Source organism: Salvia splendens, chromosome 18 (assembly GCF_004379255.2).
Source record: "Salvia splendens isolate huo1 chromosome 18, SspV2, whole genome shotgun sequence".
In the NCBI taxonomy this organism is placed as follows: domain Eukaryota; kingdom Viridiplantae; phylum Streptophyta; class Magnoliopsida; order Lamiales; family Lamiaceae; genus Salvia; species Salvia splendens.
Window position 1 is genome coordinate 1,771,753 of NC_056049.1, and position 27,888 is coordinate 1,799,640.

Consider the following 27,888-nt stretch of genomic DNA (forward strand, 5'->3'; position numbering starts at 1 on the left):
CATATTTATGGGATTTGTAAATTGCATATCTGAAAGAATGAGTTGAATTGGGTTCGTGGTAAATGTATTTTTGTAGTTTCAATCAGTAACATGTTAAATGGCATTTATTTATAAATGCAATCTAAAATAATAGTTGCAGCTTCTTGTTGTAATTTATTAGTCGGATATGTTTAAATCACATGAAGAATTGTGGAGGAAGTAAATGATGAGTTTGGCCTTTTTGGGTTGTGGTAGGCCATTGGCAATTCCAACGTTCGAATTTATTTTTTGTTGGTATAAAGTTTGAAACTTTAGTATAAAGTGGATCTTGTGAATTGTGATACATGTTCTGCCTCTTTATTTGTGTAGACCCGTGACACATTGTATGTATATATACACGTCTCTGTCTATGTGAAATTTTAGGATTAATCGACTATTCTTTCCGTTCTGAAATAAGTGTCACAATCATATACTATAATGGAAAAAATGAATTAGTTTTTGTTAATGAAGTTAGTATTTTATTTATGGCACTTGCATGTTCCTCTTCTTTTGATTTTGCGAATAAAAGGTTATTTTATTTATTAAATAATAATCTAGTTAACTACTCATGTATTTGTGGTTAACAAATTATAATAAAATTAATTATGCATGTAGAATGAATAAATAAATAAACGAACAAAATAATCGAATTTGAGAGGGAAGAATAAGAATATCAGAAAAAAGTAGTACTATTAGAGCATCCACAATGGCGTTTAGTGCACCGCCTAGCCGAGCCCTGACACTAGGCGGTGCGCTCGGCGAACCACTGTAACCGCCGAACCGGTTTCCGGGAAAAAATCGCCTAGCGCTAGGCGATGTTTGGGCGCTAGGCGATCCGCTCGGCCCCATTGCAGGCTCCGGATCGCCGAGCGCATCGCCTAGCGGATTTTTTATTTTTTTTATTTTCGAAACACTATTTATACGCGCTTTGCACTTCATTTTCATTCGCACCACTTGTTTTAACGAGTTTTCTCTCTATCTTAATTTCTGTACAAGAGCAACAACGCGAAATGAGTAACGCGGGTGGTAGTAGGGGGGATGCTGAGTAGTACGAATGTCAAATGGCCGAAGCGTTGGAGGCCTATACGACCCGCGAGATAAACCAATGGATGCAAAGAGCCTTGCAGCCGGCGGTACCTCGACCTCGCCCAGTTGTCCACCGCCGAGAAGTGATTGATCGTGATCACGTAGCTGCACATCAGCGCCTATACGAAGACTACTTCGCAGAGGAGCCGCGGTTCAACACCAACCTTTTCAGACGACATTTTAGGATGAGCAGGGCCCTGTTTATGCGTATTGTTAACGCTTTAGAGCATCGATATCTGTATTTCCACTTCAGACACGATGCGGCTGGCAGACCCGGCCACACACCTATTCAAAAGTGCACTACGGCAATCCGACAGTTGGCCTACGGAGGCGCGGCAGACATGTGGGATGAGTACCTCCACATCGGTGAGACGACTGCCCTGGAATGTATGAAGTTTTTCTGTCAGGGCGTGATTGAAATATTCAGTGATCAGTACCTTCGAAGCCCTACCCCCGAAGACTGCCAGGATCTGATGCAGATGCACGGGGAGAAGCATGGGTTCCCGGAAATGTTAGGCGGCGTAGATTGTATGCATTGGGAGTGGAAGAACTATCCCGCTTCCTGGAAGGGGTTCTACACGACCGACTACAAGGGAAAGAATCCCACGATGATCCTCGAGGCCGTAGCTGATTACCGGCTGTGGATTTGGCATGCGTATTTTGGGGTAGCCGGTTCGAACAACGACCTCAACGTCCTCAACTCGTCGTCCCTTTTCAACGAGCAGTGCCAGGGCGTCGGTCCGGCCATCAGTTTTGTCGCCAACGGCAACCGGCATGATATGGGCTACTACTTGGCGGATGGGATATACCCTAGGTGGCCCGTCTTTGTGAAGACGATCCGATGCGCATCAGATGAGAGGAATGCCTACTTTGCGGCACGACAGAAGTCGGCGCGCAAGGACGTGGAGCGGGCATTTGGTGTGCTCCAGTCTCGATGGGCGGCAGTTAGGGGTCCAACGCGTTTGTGGCATGTCGACTGCATTGCTGATATAATGTACGCATGTATTATCATGCACAACATGATTGTCGAAGACGAAGGTGTACAACTGACTAGTTGGGTCAACGACGATAATGAAGCCGGTCCAAGCCACGGCGTGGCCGCCTCCAACGTACGGAGTGGGGTACCTCACGATGAAGCCGGCCTCCTCCAAGCACATGCCGACATGCGCCAAGTGAATGCTCATATTCGACTACAAAAGGATTTAATTGAAGAGTTGTGGGCACGGAAGACTGCACGGCGTTAGTTTTTTTTAATTATGTAATTTTTTTTAATGTACCTTCTTTTTTTGTAATTTTTTTAATGTACCTTCTTTTTTTAAAATTAATGTAAATTTTTTTAATTAATGAACTTTTTAAATTTTAATAATATAATTGAATTTTCCCGTATCTGTGTCGTAAATTTAATTCCGTATTTTGTATGATGGTTAATTATTTGTTTTATATAATTTTGAGTGATGTGGCTAGGCTATTGGTGGACTATTTGCTTATTTTGATGATGTGGCGGCAGGATTTTTAGCACTGATGATGTGGCAGGAGGAGTTTGTGGCTAAGTTATGACTGTGCTATTTTTTTTTGTGGATGCTCTAAAATGAATGACCGGTATACCATTGAAGTATATGCACGTATATTATTATTTATTATAAGTAACACTGATAATAGTAGCAATAATTCTACACTTTTGGAGGTATTCAACAATACAACAAAACGTGTATTATTCAAAATAATTAAATCAATGAACGAATTCTTGATTTAAAAATAAAATAAAATAGTATACCTATTAGTATGAGTTTTTATCAACCAATTATTCCCATCCTTTTCAATTTCATCGAACATCGATGCATACTTCAATGAATTCACCAATTATCAGTGCCCATATAACCAATTAAGATTATTTGCGTGTGATTATTATTGAACTTTCAATTCGGTCTTATATTGCATCAATACTAATATTCGATGTAATCCTAGTTGATTGTAAAATCAGATCAATTTAAGAGTTGAATAGTTAAACACAGACATTATAATCGGTATGCAAAATCAGAATTTGCCAAATACTTTATAGATTAAAAAGGCATATAACCCATCTATTAAATTGTGTTACTATTAGATTAAAAATAAAATCAATGGATCTTATCATTGTTCAAAAAGTAAGTGGATTATAATGATGCCATCGTCCCATGCCTCCCCACTATAAGAGGCTCATTTTGATTATTAATTATGACGAAATTTATCCAAAGTATAAAAAGCCAAATTTTAGGAGAGATGTTGTTTTTTTAGTTTCGAGATTAAAAAAGAAAATCCGATTATTACAATGATCACTTTCACTTTTATTTGCTTTTTTTGTAGTAATAATTTTCTTGCTGTCCTTTTCTTTTTTGTGATGGTTTTGGACTCTTCATCACTAATACCATATTTGTGTTTTATTACTCCTTATTTTGCATGTAATTAGTGGTTAGTGGTCAATTTGTAAATGGGCCAATTTTCGAAAAGGGGTAGTGGCATAAGCCCATTAACTAAACTTTGTTTCTTGTTGTGGAATTTAATAGGTTAGTGGCATAAGCCCAATAACTAACCTTTGTTTCTTTTTGTGGATTTTAATTTGGAATAATTGCTATTTAAATAATAATTATTTATTGACTTGCGCTAATTTCATAACTTGAAATTGAAATATAAATTTGTAACATGAAATTGAAAGATATATTTGTAACTTCTTTAATTTTTTGCAATTATACTATAATGGTTGAAATCGAAACTAACATGACAAAATCAAATATGACGTGACAAGAAAACGACGCAATTTTGAACAACACGATCTCATTTAGTTTTGAGTTTAGTTAAAACAACGCCAATTCACTGGATGTTGGATGGTTTTGTTGCCATGTGACCATTGTTATACAATTGCAAAAAATGTGAAGTTATAATTTTATATTGCAGTTTCAAAAGTTATAAGAAAGACTAAAAGCCAACAAAAAACTATGACTTAAATGAGAGACATCATTTTAACTTTGCATTGAATTACAATTACATCCATTAAGAACAATCATCCATAGTAGATTTTTGCGACTTGAGGTCTCGCGTTCCTAATCCTATTCCAAGACGAGTTCTAATTTGGACATTTGCATGTATATATTTTCAATCAGGGAATGACAAATCATGCGTGTTGGACAGTTGGATTATTGTCGAGTTAGCCTGATAATGATCCAACCTAATAAGGTATAATCCGAACCGATCTGCTAAGGAAATTCTCAGCTCAAATACGAACCTGATCTTGTACCTTCAAATCCGAACAAGACTCGCACATGATACAATATAATAGGGATTGACACAACACAATAACAATATGGTAACAACCTAGGCCTGATTTACATGATTAAAATTAATTTTAAAATTTGGTTTACATGATAAAAACCAGGTTTTAAAATCAGATTTTCTTGATTAAAATCATATTTTTCTCCGGACTTGAGCTTGATTCACATAATTTAAATTTTAATGGGTACGAACCCAATTAGATTTGACCAAAAACCAATCACTTTCATGCATGTTCCTGTCACACTCTAAACTTTCGTATCGTGTCAAAAATTGCATTGTAGGAGTATTACCATAACAAATGGGCCACGAAAGTAGAAACATGTGCCTTTCGTGCAAAACGCGCCGGCCCAAATTCGAGCCCACTAAAATTCTGATCAAGAAATACTACTAGCAAAGACTTCATCTAAAAACGTTTGTTTATATCACAAAAGCGCAGCAACAAAAACCCGCTTCTCTTTCCTCTCAACTGTGTAAAATCTTTCGCATCTGATCTTGCGCGATTCATTCGATCGCTCTCGAAATTCGCTTCCTTCTCAAGATCAGATCTTCTGCACCCCAGATTTAAGCTTCAGTGAATCAGAAATGGCGGCGATTGTAGGACCGGATCCGTTGTTCGGATTGAGGAACAACTTCTACGTGGGGGCGTACCAGGCCGCAATCAACAGCAGCGAAATCCCTAATCTCTCGCCCGACGACGCCGTTGAGAGGGACTGCCTCGTTTACCGCTCTTACATTGCTCTCGGCAGCTATCAGGTACGGTTGGATCGCGCATTCGCGTTGGAGATCTGCTTTGAATTTTCAGCAATTGTTGAGCTGGAATTAGGAATTGATCGAATTCTATTTTTTGTTGGTGATTGTATTGTATTGAGAATGATTATTGATTTCTGCGCTTGATTTGTGATGTGTAGCTCGTGATAAGTGAGATTGATTCATCTGCGGCAACGCCGCTTCAGGCGGCGAAATTATTGGCTGTATACCTCTCCAGCCCTAACAACAAGGTGAATTTTTTTTGCTTCATGCATCTCCATCCATAAGAACAACGTGAATTGGCTCTTATATCTGCAGCTCTAAGAGCAAGGTGTTTAATTTTGTTCCTTCGGTTGCAATCGATGTGTCATTGTCTTGATCTTTTAAAGTGGAATTCTGTTTGTAATTTCACCGGTAATTTTCAATTAGTTGGGGCGTGTCTAAGTTTCATGAAGGAGAAATATTGTTTCTTGTTGTGGATCTGCATTTCTCCCAACATAAATGAAGGTATTAGTTAGGGTTGTTTGTACCTGAAGGAATTTTACGGTGGAGGCTAATGGATTGATGGCAAGCAAATTTGTGCCAAACAGTGGTTTGATGAACAATGCTGGAGTATTTGTAATTTCTTTTCATGATTGTCTATGCCAAATGCTTGTCCAAACTAATTTATGTTCATTACTTGTGTAGGAAACAGTAATTTCGAGTCTCCACGAGTGGTTGGCGGATCCTGCAGTTGGAAGCAACCCCATCTTACGTCTCATTGCCGGGACCATATTCATGCATGAACAGGACTATAATGAAGCTTTGAAGCATACAAATGCTGGTGGAACAATGGAGTTGTAAGTCCCCTTAGTTTGTGCTGAGTACTATAGATATTTCCTGTTGATAATCCCATCAATTGATTCCGTGGCACTGTTTGATCATGTGTTGCTAGCAACTTGATTGATCTGTCATATTATACTAATCTGGCTTTCACATATTGTTTGTGTGTGTAGTAAAGTGCACACGTATACTTTAATCTTAATGATATTATGCTTCTGCAGGCACGCTTTAAATGTCCAAATTTTTCTTAAGATGCACCGTTCAGATTATGCCGAGAAACAATTGAGAGTCATGCAAGCGGTAGATGAAGACCACACACTAACTCAACTTGCTACCGCATGGCTCAACTTGGCTGTGGTAAGTGTTGTTTCACGAGATATATACATATCCAAATCGTGTGTCTGGAGACTCACATATTGCTATCTGAAACAGGGTGGTTCAAAGATCCAGGAAGCATATCTTATTTTCCAAGATTTCTCAGAGAGGTACCAAATGACCAGCTTGGTCCTGAATGGCAAGGCTGTTTGCTGCATGCACAAGGGGCAATTTGACGAGGCAGAGACCCTTCTGCTTGAGGCCCTCAACAGAGTGAGTCTCATTTGCTAGCCATTTCCTTTCCCTAATGTCCACAATGCTTTTCTCTAGTATAATAATGTTGAAGCTTCGCACAATTTTAGTTGCTATTGTCAACGTTCTATTTTGCTCCATGCCCATTGGCTGTCAAATCATCCACAGCTGCTTTCCCACTTCGTACCAGACCTGTTTGAGTTCCTTTTCCTCTCCTTTTTTGTGTGCTAAATTCTATAATGCTATAATTGCTTTCCCTATTTGGCATATAACATGTAAATTTCTGGTTTGCACAGGATGCTAAGGATCCGGAGACCCTTGCCAATCTGGTTGTTTGTAGTCTTCACCTTGGTAAACCATCATCACGCTACCTCAGGTAGGATTCATACCGTAATCTGTTTTATAACTTCCATAAGGGCTCCTTAATTGAATGCAAGCTGCTTTAGTTAGTCTGGGTTCATCAAATTTCCGTTAAACTATTCTATGTCCGTTTTTCTCATCCTTGGCTCGTAACGATTTTGTTTGTCCCTATTGCCGAAATGTGCTTGTGTACTGAATTTAGTTCATACGACCTTTATGAGAGAGAGGGAAAGCATCGTTATGTAGATCTTCTGATGGTGGAATTTCTGATAATTGTGTATTTGCAGCCAATTGAAACTTTCTCACCCAGAACACACCCTCGTCGTACGTGCATCTGCAGCGGAGGAAGCTTTTGACAGAGCAGTCCAAACTGTCGCGTGAAGCAGTGGAGTAGCTGCAACGCTATTGCTTCTCGCCTGTCAATGAAAGTATATTTTTGGTGTAACGACTTGCGAAGACACATTTGTGGAATGTTGTCTTCTGTTGAATGATACTATTTGATGTTCAGCTGAGAGTACACACTATATTGGGTAACAAGACTGGTATATTTGAGCCTCAGAGCTGCATACGGCTTAGTACAATTGTAGAATCTATATCTGTTAGCAACGTCTTGTTATGAACTTGAATTCTCAAACAATGATGAATTATTACAAACAATCAAACTGTGTATCTTACGTAAAGTTGTTTTAGATTTGAAATCACTGATCATCTACATGGACAAGATCAGGGGTGAGCAAAATATTTCAAATTCGAAAATCAGACTCGAACCAAACCAAAATTTAAATTAGGTTAAGATTTTTTGGAATTTGATTTTGGATCTGATTTTAAAAAAAAATTCTAATGTTCAGCTCGAATCAGATCAAATCATTTAAACTCCGAAGTAATCCGACATCCGAGATATATTTATATATTATATAAAAAATAAAAATATATTAGTAATTTTTAATCACAAACCTAACCAATATAAAACCATTTTGTTGAACAATTCTAGTATGTGATTTTTGGATTTTGGTACTGGATTTTCGGATTTCTACTTTTTATGCAATTTGGAGATTTCAAAGTTCGGATTTTGGATCATATGATTGATTCAGTATATAATAAATATATAGGGGATGTAGCTCAGATGGTAGAGCGCTCGCTTAGCATGCGAGAGGTACGGGGATCGATACCCCGCATCTCCATTTTTCTCTTTTTAAGGAGTGATAAGTAAATATACATCCTCTTCTCGTTTTTCCCTGTTTTTTATTTGCCAAGGAATAATAAATACATACCTTTTTTTTTTCTCATTTCCTGTTTTTTATTTGCAACAGAATAAGTAGTAATACTCTACAACTGAACTATAGAAACTGGTCCTCTTCAAACAGCATAGACTTGAAAGTAAAACTGAGGATTTTTCAACTCAAGAAATGCTACAATAATTGAGAAATATATATGAATAAGAATAAGCTATACCTCTCACAAACTATTTATTCAACTAAAATATGTCTCAAACGCATAAATCATTACATAAATCGATCCCTATCATTCTGTTATCAAACAAACGTATCTCAATAGAGATGTAAAAAAGAATACATCACACCCCTCTCTTCAACTCCCTCTGTCCCTAAAACACTACCAAAACTATCCAAAACCGAGGCTCCGATCCGGTCCGGGGTTGCTTCATGTTAGTCCTCCGTTACGAAATACTAGCATCTATTTACGCAGACATCAACCCGTACCCGTTCTGGTGCGCCTTCTGCCATCTCCACGCGACCTGCAAGCTCTCCTCGAGGTTGGTGTGCATCGCTGTCCAGTTCAGCTCGTTCCTGATCTTCGACGGGTCGCTGTACACCTCTGCGTAGTCCCCAGGCCTCCGGGGAAGGAAATTGACCTTTATAGGCACCCCTGTCGCCTTCTTGCACGCTGCCACGAACTCGTTCACTGAACTTCCTGAGAAGGGGCGGAACTGTGTCAGTGTCAGTCCCACGTTGTGTGAACGTTAAAAGGGGGTTTTACTTTTACTTTTATTTTTACCTTTTCCTGTACCGACGTTGTAGATGCCTACGTGCCCGGGTTTGGCTTTCTCGAGGGCTTTGACGTGAGCGTCCACGAGATCGGTCACGTCGATGTAGTCTCGGATGCAGGTGCCGTCGGAAGTCTTGTAATCTGTTCCACGAACCTGCACTTGAAAGATACTATTTTTAAGGAGAAGTTTCGATTAGGTTAAGTCAAGTAGCAGCAGCACACGGACCTTGAGACCTGGGATGATTCCACGGGCAGCATCGAAGCAAGCACCGGATATCCGTCCGTGTTCACGTAGTTCTGGCCGGGGAGCTTCACCGAGCCTTCCCTCAGGATCCGAACCAATCACATTGAAGTATCTGATAGATTAATGAAGTTTCAGTAGCTCGTTGGACTAAGCTGCGGAGTTTCTATAAAAATCGAGATGATAAAACACTTTACCTAAGAATCATGACAGCCATATCAGAATTCTTATGAAAATCAAGAATGATATCCTCTGCCATTTTCTTGGCTTTTCCATATGGATTTATGGGAACCTGCAAAATATCGAAGAAAATTAGTCGACAGATCTCGCCTAACAAAGCAAAAGCACTAGGCTTAGAGTGTGAACTTCATCAGCTCTCGTCACCTGTGGGGTTTCTTCTGTAATCGGCATTTTGTCAGGTTCTCCGTATGTAGCACACGTGCTCGAATAAATTAATGTCTTCACTCTGTGAGCCGCCATGGCTTCTAATACAACGAGAGTGTTTGATGTAATATTGTGATAGTACCTGTTTTGCACATACAGTTAGGGAAAGAATTTCACTAACACATTGCTAGGTTCCGTTGTTCTTAATTGAGAAGGGCACTAATACATCATATAATCGAACAAAACGCACGATGAGAAGCTATATCAAAAGACTCACTTGAGTGGATCGAGAGTACTCTCTCCGACATACGCTACAGCGGCAAAATGCATCACTGCATCGAATGCATTCTCGGAGAAAATTTTTCGGACCTGTTTTAACAAAAGAAAAAACAAAGGTAAACTACTTTGTGACTTCATTCAAAGAATCAGAAAACGAGTAGAACAGCGAGGATACCGATTTAGCATCCCCAAGATCGGCATAAATAAACTGAAGCCTCCCGGGCTCAGGGAATAATTGTTGCAGGACACGAATGGCACCAAGGTTTCCCCTCGAAAGATTATCCTATTAATAAAAAAACACACATCAGGCCGGTTCTAGAAACCAATCAAGGCAACGTAGAATTACAAAATACCGTGAGTATCAGTCATCAGATAGATACCACTATAGTCACACGATAAAAATCCTTAAGAAGCCGTAACGCAGCATGTGAACCGATGAATCCAGCACCTCCCGTTACCAATACATGAGTCACACCAGGTTCATGACTAGAGAACTGTATGATTCACAAAAAGTTTGCTCATTCAATCCTACGAGACTCGTAAACAAGCAAATGAAGCGATGACAGACTGAAAATCTAATGAAATTACTTGGGTCGGGGTGTTTAAAGTTGGGGAATGCCTGAGCATAAGAATGCACAATGCTGTAAGAGTGGAAACCATCAAGATTTTACCACAAAAATTGTTCTTCTTCTTCGGATCCGCATATTCCATGCCTGCATAAAACGAAGGGATAAGATCACAGCCGAAGACAAACAACAAAGCTCCAAAGATAGAGACCTCCACCTCCTAAAGACATAGATCGATTGCCCCTCGGCTGAGCTCTAATCCTATTGAAACTCAACATTGAAAAATCTCTTCTTTAATTTCTACTATAAAGTAATTCTTTTTACATTCAAATATTCACATCAATACCAACCAATCCGCCCGTATCCTCGGATTTCCTGCATCAAAATTCAAACAACAGAAACTAAGTGTTGATCAAAGAGCTTGTTTTGATACAAAAAAAGTAGGAACAGAAACTAAAGCTGGGCCCTAATTCAAAAAGATGAACACAGTCATAAATAGGGACAATTCAACCAACAAATCGAAAACAAAAACTGCGTAAACCTATCTAAATTAGGAAATTTCCAGCAGCTAATGAGAGTGATACAACACAAGAACTGCAATATATTATCAGAAACATAAAAACATAGCAAGATGAAAGCAACATGCATTTTGGATTCAAACATAAAAACTGAAAAAAGGTTCTCTCAAGATCCCCCTTATCACAATCAAAATCCCAACTTCAACTCACTCACTCAAAAAAACCTTGAGATTTTCAATTTTTCACAGCCAATAAGCCAAGCAGGGCATTCTTGAATTCTCAATTTAGACAAACGAATAATCAAAAGCATGACACAAAACCTCAAAATATGAATCCCCAAACTAATTTTGGACGAAAGTGAAGAGCCAATTCGGCATTCAAACCGCAGTGATCAGAGAAAAGACTTCACCAAACAAATCACAACACATGTATGCATGTATCTGAGTGATCACAAGATCGGAAAAATTCAACAAAATCGATGAACAGAAAAAGAGAAGGCCGCCTTCCCACATAGCAAAAAGACAAACAGCGATGACTCATTACTCATATTGCATTCAATCACGATAAATTGGAAAAATCCCTCAATAATCGTGAACAAGATCAAATTTTGACTCACACCCTCGACGAATAACACTGATTGTGAATAAACCCAGATTTTTTTTTCTTGAAAAGAATGTAGAGGAGAGAGAAAGCAGGTGGCGATGTTCCAGCTCTGGTCACTGAGCTTTTGCGGTTTTGAATATGCGGCAAATAGTTACAGCAGAGCAAGGAATCATACTATTATAATTTGTATTGGAAAACTACAATTAATATATTTCACCAAATTAAGATAAACATTAACCAAGATCGATTAAGCGCGATTTGTGTTAATTACGGATGGAAAATAGGAAGATAAGGAAAAGCTAGGAAATATCCCAATTTAATAACCTAATCCCAAAAATTAATTTTCTTTCATATTTAGTAAGTTTCGTTATGTAATGTTTCATTTTCTACTAACCAAACATCAACCTTTTTTAAATATATTTTTATAAAAATTTATTAAAATTTGTGGTAGTAGTCGAGAGGAGTATGTTGTTTATTTAGGGGCAAATTGCGAGAAAAGTCAAATAAATTTGTCAAATGTTGATATGCGCCTAAATTTTGAATAAGGAGTTAAATAATGAAAATTGGACTTATTTGAACTTATCTCAAACCAATTATTTTAATGAGATTGTACGATACGACAGAAGAAAAATCATTTAAACGGGGTTGATTATGAATAAAACGATGTTGTTTATTCATATAAAAAAATAATATTGTTTGCTTGAAAAATAGTAATCAATAATATTATTGAAATATATTAGTGGACAAACCAGAATTTAATAAAAATTCATAATTTTTCTAATAATTTATTTTTTATTAATAATTGAAATTATAATGGAAAGTGTGCTTTCGATGCTGCGAGTTCAACACAAATTATAATAAAGGGAATAGATGGATAAAGGATACTATGATTTTGGAACATTCGAATTGAGTTCGAGTAGTTTAATTTTTCGAAATATTTTTGTGTTTGAGATTTGTATGGGAACGAATATGGGTAGCATTTTTTTGAGCAATAAATATAGATGAGTTTTTCAAGATGAATGTGAAAAGTTAATTCACGTTTTAGGTCAATATTTATATAAGTAATGTGGTTTTTTAGGTAATGAAATGTTGTCCAATTTGTGTCTATAGTTACATTACGAGACGACTAAAGATCACATTATGTATGTATAAAACCAAATATTTCCATAATTCAAATTTTTGGTAGGGTACCAAAAACTAAATAATAAAATTATCATAGAAAATAAGTATACTACTCATAAACTAATAATCTACTAATTTCTTAATATTGATTGGTACGACAAATGCTAAGTTCTATTTAGCTTACAAAAATCCCAATTCAAATCATTCACACAACAACTATGCACCATTCCATTCACACCGAGATATAAATTTCACGGTATAATTTGAATGAAACCTTTATTTAAATTACTTTAAATTATTATTTGAAGTGTAACACTAGTCAATCTTATAACATAATTTTATAAGAGAGATTTATCCACGATCATCTTATCTAAGATAAGTCAAGTTCAAGATCCATAATCACATAAATGATATACTTGTAACCATAAAATCTATGCCACTAAAACCATGGAGTATTTGAATTCACATTTTAGACTAAAATAATTACATATGAATATTACACAATAATGAATTGGTATCTCAATGAAGGTGTTGTACGGTACAACCTGCACATGCATGTGTAGAGAGCATTCCATCACAAACCACAATGCCAAACACGTCCCCACTAATTCACCTATAAAATCTGCGCTTTGCATTTATTGATTCGTGAAAATGATTTTTTTATAATGCACTCCAAAAGTAACCGACGATATAGGAGTATTCAAAATTTTTAATTTATTTATTGAGTTTGATTACCTCGTACTATTATTGCTAATATTATTTCCCTATGTTGTAGTGGTATAATTTAATGAAGTTTGTTATGTTGAATAATGTGATTTTGCGATTTGAATGATTATAAATTTATAATAACCATAATTTGGTATAGTAAAGTTGTAGCCATATTAGTGTGGATTAAGGGCCTTTATTCGTCAACGAGCCTTTAATTAACATTATTTGCTACTAATTTATATGGTATTATCTTTTTGTTATAAATACTAATATGCATATCAAGTTAAGAGATGCTCATATATTAATTAGCAAAGCAATTTCGTAACACCCCAATAATAATAAATTACTACAAAGACTAGACTTCAAATCAAATAAATTGGGAAAACTACTCACACATTGATGTGAATTATCTTCATCCAAATAAAAATGTGTTGATAATAATGAATATTCATTATGCTACAGATCATAAGTATCATTCTCTATCACGATAACTCATTGATTTTCAAAATATTCACGCTATAATTAATAATGGATGAGAAAAATGTATATTCATTCACTTTCTTACAAATTTTGAAAATCGAACAACTTAATTGAAAATGAAACAATATCTGCTAATATTTTTTTAAAAAAACACTATTTAGAGACGTTGATCATTACATTTAATACTCTCTCTGTCCCAAAAAAATATGCATTTTGGGTTCGACACGAGTTTTAATACAAAATTGGTTAAGTAGGAGAGATGTAGAGAGAAAAAGTAAATAAAATATTGTTAATTGATAATGAGTCCTACCTCATTAGAGATAAAAGAATTTCTAAAATTGGATAATGCATATTCTTATAGAACAGACTAAAAAGTAAAGAGCGCATATTCTTATGGGACTAAGTTACTATAATATTATGACACAATAATTAGACCTTGATGTTGTACAGCTGTAGGTCCTTCATACTACATAAAAAAATTAGAATCATAGAAGTAGTATACTACCAATACGGGTATAATTAAAATATACTTCCTTCATCCGCCATTAGGAGTCTCATTCCTTGGCAACATAGGTTTTAAAAAAAATTAAGAAAAGTGGGTGGAAAAGAGTTAGTGGAATATGAGTCTCATTATTTGTATATAGTAGTTTTAAATGAAATGTGAGTGAAATGATTTAGTGGAATGTGAGACCCTATTACCATTTATGATAAAATTGAACCGGGACTTCTATTCGCGGACGGACTAAAATAGAAAATCATGACTCCTATTCACGGACGGACTAAAATAGAAAAACATGACTCCTATTCACGGACGGAGGGAGTAATATATACTGTATTATTTAAAGGAATAGTGCTTAATATTTTATGTTCACTATTTTAAAGTTTCCCAAATATTTTTAGTTATTAATGACTGTCCCCATTCATGAAGCAATTAATAAAAGTGTATCAACTCTATGGAGTGAGTATTTTTCTAATGCAATATTTTTACTAAAACGTTGTCTATTTTTATTATAATACGTGTAATTTTTTTAAATAACATTAATTAAACCATATTCCAGTAAAGTTGCAAAAAATTGTATAATCCTATAGTTACAAACAAAAAACTTGTGATATTAACGTCAATATTTTTCAAAGTCTAGTGAATTTTGATTTTGTAATACCCACATTCTATTGCAAAATAAACGGTAGTGCTTTATGTTTTGCTCGGCTGAATATCAATAAAACTTTCTTGAATGAGCTTTACGAAAAATCAAGAATTCATAAGGAAAAACGTGTATCCGCCATTGGTACCATCGATCCAACAAAAGTAACAACAGGCTTGGTTTAGACCACTGCCATCGGCGATCGATCTTGTAGCGTAGGTAGGTGTTAAGTTAAATCTTTGAACTAGTGGAAATTAAGAGTAAGCTTGAACTTCTCACCCAGGTAATATAGTTGACATGCCAAATGGAGTCTGTGTATTCGAAGAGGTTAGTCATTGGCACAAGCCGCCCCATTATCTCCGGTCACTCTCATAATTTTCGGCTCTAACCCTATGATTTTATCGGGTTATTCTTATAATATGTATAATATTTTTAAATAAAATTAATTAAATTATATTCCTGCAAACTTGCAAAAAGATTATAATGCTATATTACAAAAAAAAAACAAAGTTTAGTGAATTTCTTAAATATCACAAAAATGATGATTTTTCAATACCCACGTTCTATTGCAAAATAAATTGTATTAAATTTAATATACCACATAAACACACATTCAATAACTTACCACTTTATGAAATTAAAATTCAACAAAAGGTAGTTGTGCTTTATGTTGTGAGAAAGTTAGGTAGTGAATGGCTTTTTGCTTGATTGAATATCAATAAAACCTTTTTGAATGATCTTTAATTAAAATAATGAACTTATATAGAAAAATAAGGTACAACTAATTAATCTATACATATATAAAATGAGCTATAAAATGCAAGTTTTGGAAGTAATAACATAAATGTGATTTAGAATTTGAAAAGATTTTTCTAATATATAATATAAATTATAAGCATTAAACAAAGTAACATGAAAAATATTAATATGGCTCTTCATTTCTTGACTAATTGTCTACTGAAAAATAACACAAGGTAATATTAATAACATTCATGACCACTTTTATACTTAATTAGCCACCCACTAAGTTGAGAAGGTAAAAGGTTTTAGAAGAGTCTCATAATTTTTTTGTACTATAAATATATGGCGTTTGATCTTTTTGATGTTGATGATGCTTTTGATTTTTTTTCATATTTTAATATATATTTATAGATTTTTTTGACATGTATTTGTTGTTGATCTTTTTGTAGTGGAGATTGAAGTGTTATAATTGACGTGTGTTTTAACTTTTGAGTGCAATTTTTATATTTTAAACTTATTTGATTATATGAATTTATATTGGTATACTAAATTGTTATTGAGTATATTTGGGATTTAGAATTTGCTATAATGTTAAACTCATTTCATAAATGTGAACTTACAATTTTGATTAAGTGCTAATAACAAAAAACAGTTCGGTCGTGCATCGCACGGGCGTGACACTAGTTTTATAGTAAAAAAGTGAAAAACGAAAAGTGAAATATGACTCTTATTATGAGACAAAGATGTGTGACCTTCTTACCATTTATGGTAAAAAAGTAAATGTGTCTCTTATTGTGTGACAGACCGAAATGACAAAATGTGATTCTTATTGTGTGACGGACCGAAAGAATAAAATGTGTGTGGGACGGAGATAGTAACATTTAGTTATGATTTCTGTTCTGGTCATCTTTTCACAAAATATTTTAGAACACTAAAATATGGAGCAAAAAATTAATTATATTTTATATAGTATATTATTTGAACATCTAATCCCAATTTATATCTAATACGGATTACCTTTTTTTATCTTACTCTTCTCTCTTTCTAGGCTTTGCACAAGCAGGCGTAGCTTAGCAGAGATGTCCAGGCATGGGAGCTGGGGGTTATTAAGAGTGGAGTCTCGGAGATTAGCTAATTAATTCTCGAATAAATATCTTAACCCGAGCACGAAAATATTTCTAAGTGGAAGACACAAAAGTCGACCAGCGTCGACCGCGACGCCTCGGGCGGCCTCGAGAAAATCGAAGGAAAGAAAAGAAAAGGGGAGATTTAAGTATATAAATGGAATATGGCTTATTCTAAGTAACAAAATTCTGAAATGGAAACATAATTATTTCTACTTTATCGTATCTCTTGCTTTGTTCCTTATGAAAACGTATAAGAAATGTTTTTCTTAGAGTGAAAAGGCAAAAGTACATTGTACATTTGTACATGATGATATTAATTTTTTTTATTTTTGTTGAATTTTTTAGAATTTATATTTATTAAGTGAAAATTATATGTCATACCACGTGTGTTAATACTAGTTTGCTATAATGTTAAACTCATTTCAGAAATGTAAACTTACAATTTCGATTAAGTGCTAATAATAAAAAATAGTTCGGTAGTGCATTGTACGGGGTGACACTAGTTTTATTAAATTACAGCCATGATAATCTTTTATATTATTATTGTTATTACTTCTTTTAATTATTGCAGTCGCTACGTGGATTTAATTGTTCGTTTAATTAATTGGAGTGATATACTTCACGTTAAATAAATATGCTATTCCCCTACTTAGAATATGCCAAATATTAGGTGTAACATTTTGAGGCCAATTAAGAAAATATTAAAAATATCAAATATCAGAGCAACAAGTCAAATAGATAGGACGAAATGTCTTACTGTCAAGCAATAACATTTTATTTATTTTCATATACATTGATTTTCAAATTTATTGACCCACATCTCACCTACATATCCATAAAAAACAAAATTGACAATCTAAGAGGTTATATTTTAGATTATCTACAACTTAAAAGATAAAAAAATTGTTAATTTAAAATTTATTGTTTGAATTCATATATATCGTGACTTGTTTTAAATAGGTTTGATTGTATGCCTGCTTTCGAAGATATCGACGTATTTTAAAAAAAAATATTGATCTGCTTCATCCACAAAAAATAGGGCTATTCCATTTTTGTCTCTTGTTTTGAAAAAATGATAATAAATAGTTAAAGTGGAGAGAAAGAAAAGTAAGAGAGAATAATATAGACAAGTTATTTCTCTCAACTTTAACTATTTATTATCATTTTTTCAAAACGAGTGATAAAAAAGAAATAGCCCTATTTTTCGTGGACAGAGGGGTATTAAATATGTTTGAAAATAAACAAACTTGCAGCATGTGAAGGTGTAGTATATATTCAGAAGACAGTAGGAAATAGGAAATCTTTAAATATAGAAAACAATAGATAAATTAAATAAAATTGCAGTCACAATAACCAGCAAAGTTCAATTATGTCAGCTAAATCAACACGATTGTTTATACAACAATTCTAGTAAATAAATTGGCAATTGTAACTGTAATTGTTTCTAATAATAATAGGACATTCTCCTAACCCAAATTACCTAATACATTTATTTATTGCATTAACAAAATAAAATTTATCGCCAAACTGCATAGATAGGCGACGTCAAATTGTAAGCTTCAAAACAACGTCATATTATACTAAATAATTCAAACTTGTTGATTTATTATTTATATTAAAAAATAACGAGTTAGAAGAGATAAATAAAGAAATGAGGAACGAGAAACCAAAAAATGAGATGAAAATGCTTTGCTAGCAAATAAGTCATCAAGTCATGTCAACACCGCTAAAATCTTGATTGTTTATAAAATCAGAATAATTAATATTCGATACTTTATAGACGGATTAGAGTTATAAAACAGGTGTCCAGAACTCGGATAAAGTTTAGTAATTTACTAAATACCCAAAAAAAATAATTACATGCCACTTTATATATGCCGATTTTAAGTGGTTCGACGTAGATGGTATTAAAGAAATTCGACATAATAACATTAACAAATAATAATATTTCAGATTTAGCATACTAAAGCAGCATTATTTTGAAACCCAGTTCTTACTATTTCCCTCACATCTAATAATGCTTGCTTCCTTAAATGATCTTTGCAAGAATCTAATAGATGTTCAAGAGCAGGATTTTCGGACCGGTGAAGAAGGATGTTTCCGTCTTGTACGAGCTGGTCGAGAGCACGGTCCGGGAACCGGTGGGCGTTCTCAGTCAAGACTTTCGACCAGGACTTTCTAGAGAAGACATGTGATTCGACGAAGGCGAAGTTAACCACGTACGAGAGCGCAGCTGCATAGTCTCCCTGCGACAGCCTCGTGCAGAACATTTCGGTGACGAGCAGAGGAGGAGGAGGCCGTTTGGTTTCCACCAGGCGCTTCCACGTCATCTCCAGAATCGATTCCTGGAAAAGCAAACAACTACTAGTCTCAGTGACATGAAGGTTTAAGCATTCATGTATACGAGAACGGATGTCAATTAGTAGTTTCTAGTGGAGCTCATTGTGCCACTGCAAGGCCACGAGCCCGACCCACATGGGCTCGAGGCTTTACCTGTACACGAAATGAACATAAAGTGTGAAGAAAACTCGTGTTGGTTGATGTAATGAATACCTCTCCAGCACGTTGTGCTTCCAATATTATCCGAAGATGGCGTTTCGCATTGAAGTGGTGACCGTATCTCAGCATCTGCACGTAGACAAACTCAAGATCGCCCCACCTTTTCTCTGCGGCGCATGCATCTAGCATTGTGTTGAACGTGTAGATATCAGGAATAACCCTAACTCTGTAATCTTCTTCGCGACGAATATTATTTCCGTTATCCAACAGCGTTAGAAACAACTGTTTGGCATCTTCGAACTTCCCATGATCAAGAAAAGCTTTGAGCATAATATTACAAGTGACAAGGTTTGGCGAACAAAACTTCTGCATATGGTTGAAGATATATGCCGCATTTTCAACGTCGCCAGAATCCACACATGCTTGCATCAAACCAGTGTAAGTTATCACAAGTGGTTTATTTGCAACTCTGCAGATCTTGTCAATCTACAAAATAAAAATGGAAATGAAGAGAGCAAAAAAGAGTCGAATTCTGATAAGTTCCACCCAATAATCGCGTAAAATGATCACTTATGCTAACTTCACTATATCTTGTAAACCAAATTTTACGACATGTATGAAAAGTATGTACTTGTTTTAGCGCTTCACTGCACCGTCCTGCACTACAAAGGCAGCGAGCAAGGTCATAATATAGACCGGCAGTACCAACTATTCCTCTTCTCTCCATTTCATCAACAGCCATTATGGCCTCATCGACTTTGCCTTCCTTCCATAGAGCATTTATGAGAACTACAGACAACAAGAAAAAGGTTTACGAGCTGAGACCAATGATGCAGTAGGCTGTAAGGATATTTCAAAAAGTTACCTTTATATATTAAAGCATTTGGTATGTACGATTTCTGCACCTTCTTGAAGAAATCATAAACCAAGTTATACTTGCCGCATGCCAACATGACCTGTTCCAACAGATGCATATTTATTAGATTATACTCTCTCCGTCCCATTTGAAACGTCTCATTTCTTTTTTACATGGTAATTCTGCTGACATGTAATACCAGAAACACGAACAGCTTACCTCCATAACTAGTCCATACGTTGTGCTTGAAGGTTGTTGGTTCTGTTCGCTTAGTTGCTGCAGAACCCAGAAAGCCCCTTCCCATTTCTGACGCCGAACACAAGCATTAAGGACCTATATAACAATATAGCACCGCTACAAATCAAACAAAAATCGTGTAGATATAATAAAATCAAATATGGAGAATACATGCCACTTACAGCGTTATAGACAATAATATCAGGTTCCAGCCGTGGATCCCACTTTGCAAGCAATTCAGTTTTGAACTTCTTTTTGGGATGGGACCTCATGGTATCAATCACATCAAATAGTTCCTTCATATATCCTGCTTGTCCAAGCGTGACGGCAATACAATGATATGCTGCTATATCCGGATAGGTAGCCATTTGGCCCTACATGAAGTGATCAGATAGAAATCAGATGACTATCTGTACTTATTAGGTACTGATACGAGCATGCATAGTGCAACTTTTATACCTGCATCCGATAGAAGAGATTGAGAGCCTCTACTGGTCTCCTAGCTTTTCCAAGAGCATCCAGTGCAGCAGTACAAATATATCTAGAAAAAAGAACAAATTAGAAGCATCAAAACAACAACAGATCCAGGAAAACTCTAAGAACAATTTTCTTCTTCACTGTTGCATTTCCTATTAATATTATACCATTAATCGAAGCCTCACACTAGTTAAATCTATATGAATACGATTCACAATGAGCTTTAATGTGCAATAAATCGTAATCATGGATGAAGTACCTTGGCCTGTGACATTTGAAGCGGTCGCGGGACTGGAGCCATTCAATGAGTTGGAGCACCCGCTTCCAATTTCCCAACTTACCCAATATCTGAACTACCCTCAAAATAGAATGATCTGAGAATCTAATCTGAGCACTCCGCATAATTTCAGAGAACTTCCACTCAGGGATGTCAATGTCTGCACCATTCAGACTGTAAAAGTAAACTACTTTATTATGAGCGGATAATTAGACGTCTTACGGTAAGGCAAGTCACAAGAAAACAAAACCGGTATAGCATGTCAAGCACATAATGAACTACTCGACACTAATTTCCTAAATATACATCACACATATGCTTAATCCATAAGGTGCCATTCACTACATATCTAGAATAAACTAAGATGTTCAAACAAAACACCACCCAAAATAGGAAAACCAATAAACACAACAAAATTATCAGACTAGTGACACTCTACAGGGTCTCATTATCATCCACTAGTGCAATGCCACTACAATTTCGTCTAGCTCGGCCAAAGCAACAGACAAAAAACAGCTCTGATTCACAATTAGCATAGTATCAACACCTAATTAGTCACTTAAACATCTTAGCAAGATTAGCAATCAGTAAAGAAATGACACAACGCATAAAACTTGAACAAAAACAATTTGATCAAACTCACTATGTAGAGCTCACTACTCACCATTTAGCAAGCTTCTGTATTCTCTCCTCCATGTCTACCCTTGTCACTCTTGGCCCCCCTACAACACCCTCACCGTTTTCCAACGGCTTAAACGCATCTCGTTCCACACTCAAGGACTCACTCTCACCGCCATCCGTCATCTTTCTATTCCGAATCCTCAAATCTCTATCTCTACCCTGCCTCCTCCCAGTCATCTCCGAATCGCGAAAATCGCCCTCTTTCGAGTCTCCTCTATACGACGCCCCTCTTTTCCCCTTTCTCGAATTCTCTTCAGCTGCACTCAGCTCACCACCGCTCTTCTCCTCAATTTTCTTCACAACCTTCCTCCCCCTCGACCTATTACTACTAACATCGCCGCTGTCGCTACTTTTTAGGGTTTGGTACTTCTCATTCTTCAGAAATTCCATCGCCTTCAAGTACTCGCTGAACGAAGGCGTGAACTCAAACTCCTTATCTAATGCAACGCCGTCATTCAAAGCGCTTCTCGCCGCAATTATTCTCTGCTTCTCCCTCCTCGGCGCAGCAACGGAAACATGCCTCCGCAATATCGGAAATCCACAAAGGGGAAGCGAATTCCGGCTCAATAAGAGAAATTCGGCGGCGGATTCGGACGCGGAGAAACCACCGAGCATCATGATTGCCTTCAATTCGACATGAAAACGGAGATTCTTAGCTAATTGTGACGAATGATTTTTTTCAATATAGCTATGGAGAAGAAGATAAATAGTATATTAGTGGATGATGATGAACATTTTTGCTGTTGTAAAAATCGGTAATCGGTTCGAATCGGCTGTGATCTCGCTTTAGAAATAGAATTGCTATTACTCCTTACTCATTCCTTCCCATTTTAGCAGTCCAGTTACTTTTAAAACCTCATTTTACAAAAATGATACTCTAGAGTGGAGATTTGGTAAATTAAGAGCATTCACAGTAGCAGGATTTTTCGCGGACTAGCATTAGGACTTCTCAAAAACACCTTCTGCCACGTTGTAGGACTTCCCAATCCCACCCCACTTCACTAGGACTCCCCACTGCACAATAGTGGACTAACATCAGGACATCCCAACAACACAATTTCACATTTTATATACGAAATTTAAATACAGAATTAAAATTTCGAGACGAATACGGAGAAAATGCGGATATTTTATATAAATTAAAAAAACATACATAATTAAAAAGAAAATACAAAGTATAAAGAGAAAATAAAAAAAACCATCCCCAAGCTTTGACACACGCGACCCCCCTCTCACTCCTCGTCGTCCCCTAGGCCAGTCGCGGCGGCGTCCCCAGATGCTCCCCCACCGCTGATGGGTGAGAGCCCAGCATCACGCCTCATCAGGTCGATGACCCCCTGCATCATCTCCTTGTGTATGGAGTCATCGGTCGCTCTCCACTCCTTGATGGTTTCTATCATGTTCGTATGATGCTGGATATGGACAATACGGGGAGAACTCGGGGGTCGGCTGGAATGCTGCAGGGGCTGCCGATTGGACCTCCTGGGACCCGCTGCTGGCGCCTCCCCTAGATGCCTGCATCGCCGTCTTTTGCCCAATCGGGCGGCGACGGCAGCGGTTAAACGAGGGAGGACTTGGGATATCTTCCGCATTATCGGGGAGGTCGGTAGAGCCGGCGCTGCTGCTGTAGTCGCCGCTGGAGTTGATCTTTTGCCGCTTCGGCCAGCCAGCGACGACACCCGCCCGAAACATTGCCGACTCCATCAGCACCACATAGGAGTCCCAGTGGTTAAACGTGTCGTGTTTGCCGTGCTCGGGGAACTCCGCCATCGCCATCCGCTTCGCATCCTCCATGGTCTGGCCGCTGGTAAGCATGCGGCCGTTGTTCTCCTATAGGCCGGTAAATCGGGAGACAGCGGTCTTCAATCGGTCCCATGTCTTCCGACACTCTTCAGTCATGTGATACCTTCCATCCACCGGTTTAAACGAACACTAGGCTTGGGAGATGCGTTTCCACATGTTGTCGATCCTCTGGTTGCTCGAGCGAATGTGATCATCGCAGACATTGATCCAGGCTTTTGACAAAGCCACACACTCCTCCTCACTCCACACGGTCCGTTGTGTCTCTTCGTAGTCGTCATCTGCCTTAGCCCCTGTCTCCTCCGCCCCAGCCCTCGACTGCGAGGACTCACCCGCCACCCCTTTGCCCTTGCCGCGGCCCCTGCCTCCACCCTTGCCTTTCTTAGAACCACCCCTACGACCTGTAGTCGGTCGACTCTCAGTGGGAGACACCCTAACCGGGAGATAGACCCAACTCCTCTAGTGAGAAAGTCTCAGCAGAAGTGTACTGAGACTCCAGTGGAGTACATGTCTGGGATGCCCCTGTAAAGAAATCAATAGCCGGCTGCCCTGCATCATCCCGCTCATCTGGGTCGTGCCGACACTCATGCCCGCCATTTGGGGCATCATCTGGAGTATCATCCCTGCCATCTGGGGCCAAGCGTACATGTTATAGTACTGTGGCGGCATCACCCCCGACATCTGGGGCATCATCCCCGGCATCTGGACGCCCGTTCCACTTCCAACCGGGAACGAGGGTGTTTGTGTTTCGCTAGTGGCTGGGGAGTCGCTGTCGTGGTGCTCCATTTATCTTGAATAGAAATGAGAGTAGAGAGATAGAAACTTGTTAATACAAGTGGTGCAAATGAAAATGAACCAAAACGAGCCGTATCTATAGATTTAAAAAAAAAAAAAATTGCTCTTGTCCGTGCGGTCGTCCGTCGGGCGCCCACAATAGCGGACGAGACGACGGACACCGCGACGGACGAGCGCAAAAACGACGGACAAGGGGTCGTCTGTGAGCGGAACGCCGGTCTCAATAGTGGATGAGCACGACGGACGAACGGCTCGCCGGTCGCTCGTCCGCCGGCTCATCCACTATTGTGGATGCTCTAAGAGAGAACTACATTATTCTCTATCTTATTTTACCATTTATCCACTTTAACTATTTATTATCATTTATACAAAACGAGTACTCAAAAGTAATTGGAACTGCTAAAACGAGACCGATGGAGTATATTTTTTTACGTTGTTTTAAGAAATTATGTGATTTAAGTATTTAACTAGTTTAATTAATTAGCTAGTGTATTTTTGGCTTTTTTCAGAAATACAGAGCATGTGATTTTACTAGTTTAATTAATTAGTTAGTGAGTAATTCATTTGTCACATTTTCTTTTTAATAAAAATTCTCTTTCACGTTAATATAAATATATTATTTTCTCTTTTTTACTAACACATAAAACAACATTTTCTAAACCATATCATTACACAAATATGTCATCTAGTACAAAATGAAGAAGCATGTTTTATAATAATCGCTTGGAATTTTTAAATTATTTAATTATTTAAAAATGATAAAAGAATTTATTAAAATAATTCATAACTTTTCAAGCAAGTCTTCTTCGACTTTCAAATAACCACTAAAAGTAACCGGATTCCAGTGCCGCTTCTTCAAATCTCAAATACTCCAGAAAATACTCTAGAAAAAGTAACAACGGCTCCAATGCCATTTCTTGAATCTCATCCCCATTAAATATTCCATATATCTTTTTTGTCATTATTTTTAGAGAATGGACCTCAAGTTCCATTAACTTATTTACTTTCAATTATTATAAAACTTGGGGTCTATATTCCACTTAACTTTTCCCACTCACCTTTCTTTACAAAATCAAACAATTTCCACATAACCTTTTCCACTCACTTTTCTTCACAAAATCAAACAATTTCTAAAAAATTCACATCGCTCAAATATGAGACATTTAATGGAGACCGAAGCCACTAGAAATCACAGCCAGATTCCAACACCGACCAATTATTAAACCTTTATCAAAAGTAAGAGAACCAACGCACTCACCCGGTTTCCCCATTGATTCTCCAAAGGAGGTGTTACTTCAAAGGGAAATCAAATTATGCTCAGAAGATGATGCTCAGAAGTCAGCATGGGCGTTGGAGGTGGCACGCTGCAACGGACGAAATGCATTTTCATTGTTATTATAAAAATGTATATTCGGCATCTGTTCAAATATTTTTATAAAAAAATTCAAAAAATCAAAAATAATAATAATAAAAGTGTTTTTTTCATATTTTTTAGTCCAAAATTCATCCTCTTTCATCTATAAATACCTCAAATGTCAACCAAAAAAATTTCTTACAAAACTCTCTCCATTTTCATACCAATCACTCTCCAATCTCATTCTCCCTCTCAATTTTTTTTACCAACAATTGTGCAAGAATGTCCAACCAACCCACCCAATCCGGTGGCTGGGACCATTGGAGCCGGTGAACAGATGCCGAATATACATTTTTGTAAAAATATTTATCATACCGCCATTGAGTGAACTCGGATTTTAACTTTTTAAAAAAAGAAGCCCGAATCACTAAAATATTTCATCGTAAAACATGATTGCACAACCCATCATCCGTCGTCATCCTACTATATCTTAACATACATAACATGGAATGCGGCCACCTTCCAAGTCACCAGATCGATGGATCCCAGTCTAAACATTAGTTGCAACATTAGTTAATTAGAGTAGCTGTCCATCAAAATCAGTCGGCCCATTTATCAAACAACTCCAAACCCACTAATCATTAGTTGCAACACAGAACAATTTAATAGGCCCAACTTAAGAAATCCCCCTTATACAAAAACAAAATACATCTTCCAAATAAAAGTTAATTAGAGTAGCTGTCCATAAAAATCAAATTCCCAGTCCAAGTAAAATAATTCCCAACCAAAAGCAGGCCCCATCAAACAAATTAGTGGCCCAAGGCCCAAAAAGCCCATTCTCCCAGATAAGTTTCTTCCCTCCCCTCTAAAATAGTTTACTGTTTTTTTTTTCAATTTTAAGCTGCCGACCAAAATTAGACTTTATTTATTTATAGTAAATGTTTTATGAGAAATGTTCCATTTTGTATTAAGAACACTTCAATCAATTTTTCTTTCCCTTCTTATCTCTTTCTTCTTTTACAAATTTTATACTAAAACTATGTTGTCCGCAATTAAGTTTTTTTACACATATTTAGTGTTGTTAACCCAACTATAATAATTTAAAAATGTATTTTTTCCGTCCCAATAAATATGAAATATTTAGTTTTTGGGATTTTATGCAATGTTGTTTTGTGAGTTATTGGAAGCTTAAAAAAGTGGAAAAAGTAGAGATAATGTTATTTCCATTTCAAGAAATGTTTCATTAGAAATGTTTTATTTTCAATGGGATAATCTAAAAAGAAAATTGTGTCTATTTTTAGGAAGGAGAGTATATAAACTTTGAAAATTTATTATTGTCCCATGGTAATTTTATTGACAATTAACTCTATTAATGAAGAAGCAAGACAACTAAATATGTATGTGTTACTAAAAATGAAATTTAGTACTACTATGATTTTTCTAGAGAAAAATAAATAACATTAAAAAATGCACTCAAGTCCATTCTCAAGTCAAACAAGTTTAATAAATGAAGACTGTTTTGTTTTTATATTACTAAATAAAAAATAAAAAAACTGTAGCATGGTATAGTAATTTTTTACTCCTATTATAATCTAAGTCACCAAACTATTTATGAATCTGATACACGAGTGAATTAATTTAATTTACACTTTATTGTTTTAGTAATTAAACTTTGCTAAGTTTGAACGATCTTTTATTCAACCAAATTTTGAGCAGTTATCTCCTCAAATATGTATGTAGGATAGTGTTAAAAAATAATCAATTAACTAAATATGGAGGTCATTTTCTGGATACCAATTAGTTTATTTTTAGATTAATTTAGTTTGTGACAACGAGGTCATTTTGTAAATCGTTTTAGTTTATACGCATCCAAGTCCCTTTTATGATAAAAAATTATCTTAAAATGACTTTTCTGTTTTAAAACCTATCCTTTCATTTTTTATCTTGATCACTAATTATGTATTAAAATTTAATTATTTTTTTTCACTATCCCATGTAAGTAATATCTTCGTCATTCAGAAAAAGTGATTGTTAGTAGAAAATGATACTCATTTCATTGGACAGAATTTATTTTCTAAAATAGAAAGTATA

General features: G+C 36.4%; 3 protein-coding genes and 1 non-coding gene across 7 annotated transcripts; 2 read left to right on the plus strand and 2 right to left on the minus strand.

Moving 5' to 3' along the window:
• Nucleotides 1-4,839: 4,839 nt before the first annotated feature.
• On the plus strand, nucleotides 4,840-7,563 carry LOC121777724 (coatomer subunit epsilon-1-like). The gene is made up of 7 exons (XM_042175069.1): nucleotides 4,840-5,163; nucleotides 5,319-5,408; nucleotides 5,845-5,996; nucleotides 6,201-6,336; nucleotides 6,412-6,567; nucleotides 6,843-6,922; nucleotides 7,194-7,563. Exons 1-7 carry the CDS (start codon nucleotides 4,993-4,995, stop codon nucleotides 7,285-7,287), a joined length of 879 nt encoding a protein of 292 aa, XP_042031003.1. The 5' UTR covers nucleotides 4,840-4,992; the 3' UTR covers nucleotides 7,288-7,563.
• Nucleotides 7,564-8,014: 451 nt separating this feature from the next.
• Nucleotides 8,015-8,087, plus strand: TRNAA-AGC. Its single transcript has one exon. It is a non-coding gene; the product is annotated as a tRNA-Ala (tRNA).
• Nucleotides 8,088-8,348: 261 nt separating this feature from the next.
• LOC121775799 (UDP-arabinose 4-epimerase 1-like) lies at nucleotides 8,349-11,706 on the minus strand. Of its 4 annotated transcripts, none has more exons than XM_042172862.1 (10): nucleotides 10,592-11,706; nucleotides 10,403-10,527; nucleotides 10,195-10,308; nucleotides 9,990-10,097; nucleotides 9,813-9,904; nucleotides 9,536-9,677; nucleotides 9,349-9,443; nucleotides 9,137-9,266; nucleotides 8,920-9,064; nucleotides 8,349-8,851 (listed from the first exon to the last, which is right to left on the minus strand). In XM_042172862.1, the coding sequence occupies exons 1-10, from the start codon at nucleotides 10,656-10,658 to the stop codon at nucleotides 8,592-8,594; spliced, it is 1,278 nt and encodes a 425-aa protein (XP_042028796.1). In that variant the 5' UTR covers nucleotides 10,659-11,706; the 3' UTR covers nucleotides 8,349-8,591. The 4 variants fall into 4 exon arrangements, with proteins under 4 accessions (XP_042028796.1, XP_042028797.1, XP_042028798.1 ...); XM_042172863.1 differs by having other exon boundaries at nucleotides 10,598-11,699; XM_042172864.1 differs by having other exon boundaries at nucleotides 8,349-8,835; nucleotides 10,592-11,687.
• Nucleotides 11,707-18,626: 6,920 nt separating this feature from the next.
• Nucleotides 18,627-22,667, minus strand: LOC121777248 (pentatricopeptide repeat-containing protein At1g30610, chloroplastic-like). The gene is made up of 9 exons (XM_042174436.1): nucleotides 21,832-22,667; nucleotides 21,150-21,341; nucleotides 20,873-20,954; nucleotides 20,596-20,787; nucleotides 20,396-20,509; nucleotides 20,186-20,276; nucleotides 19,952-20,109; nucleotides 19,375-19,806; nucleotides 18,627-19,166 (listed from the first exon to the last, which is right to left on the minus strand). Exons 1-9 carry the CDS (start codon nucleotides 22,464-22,466, stop codon nucleotides 18,777-18,779), a joined length of 2,286 nt encoding a protein of 761 aa, XP_042030370.1. The 5' UTR covers nucleotides 22,467-22,667; the 3' UTR covers nucleotides 18,627-18,776.
• Between the last annotated feature and the right edge of the window lie 5,221 nt (nucleotides 22,668-27,888).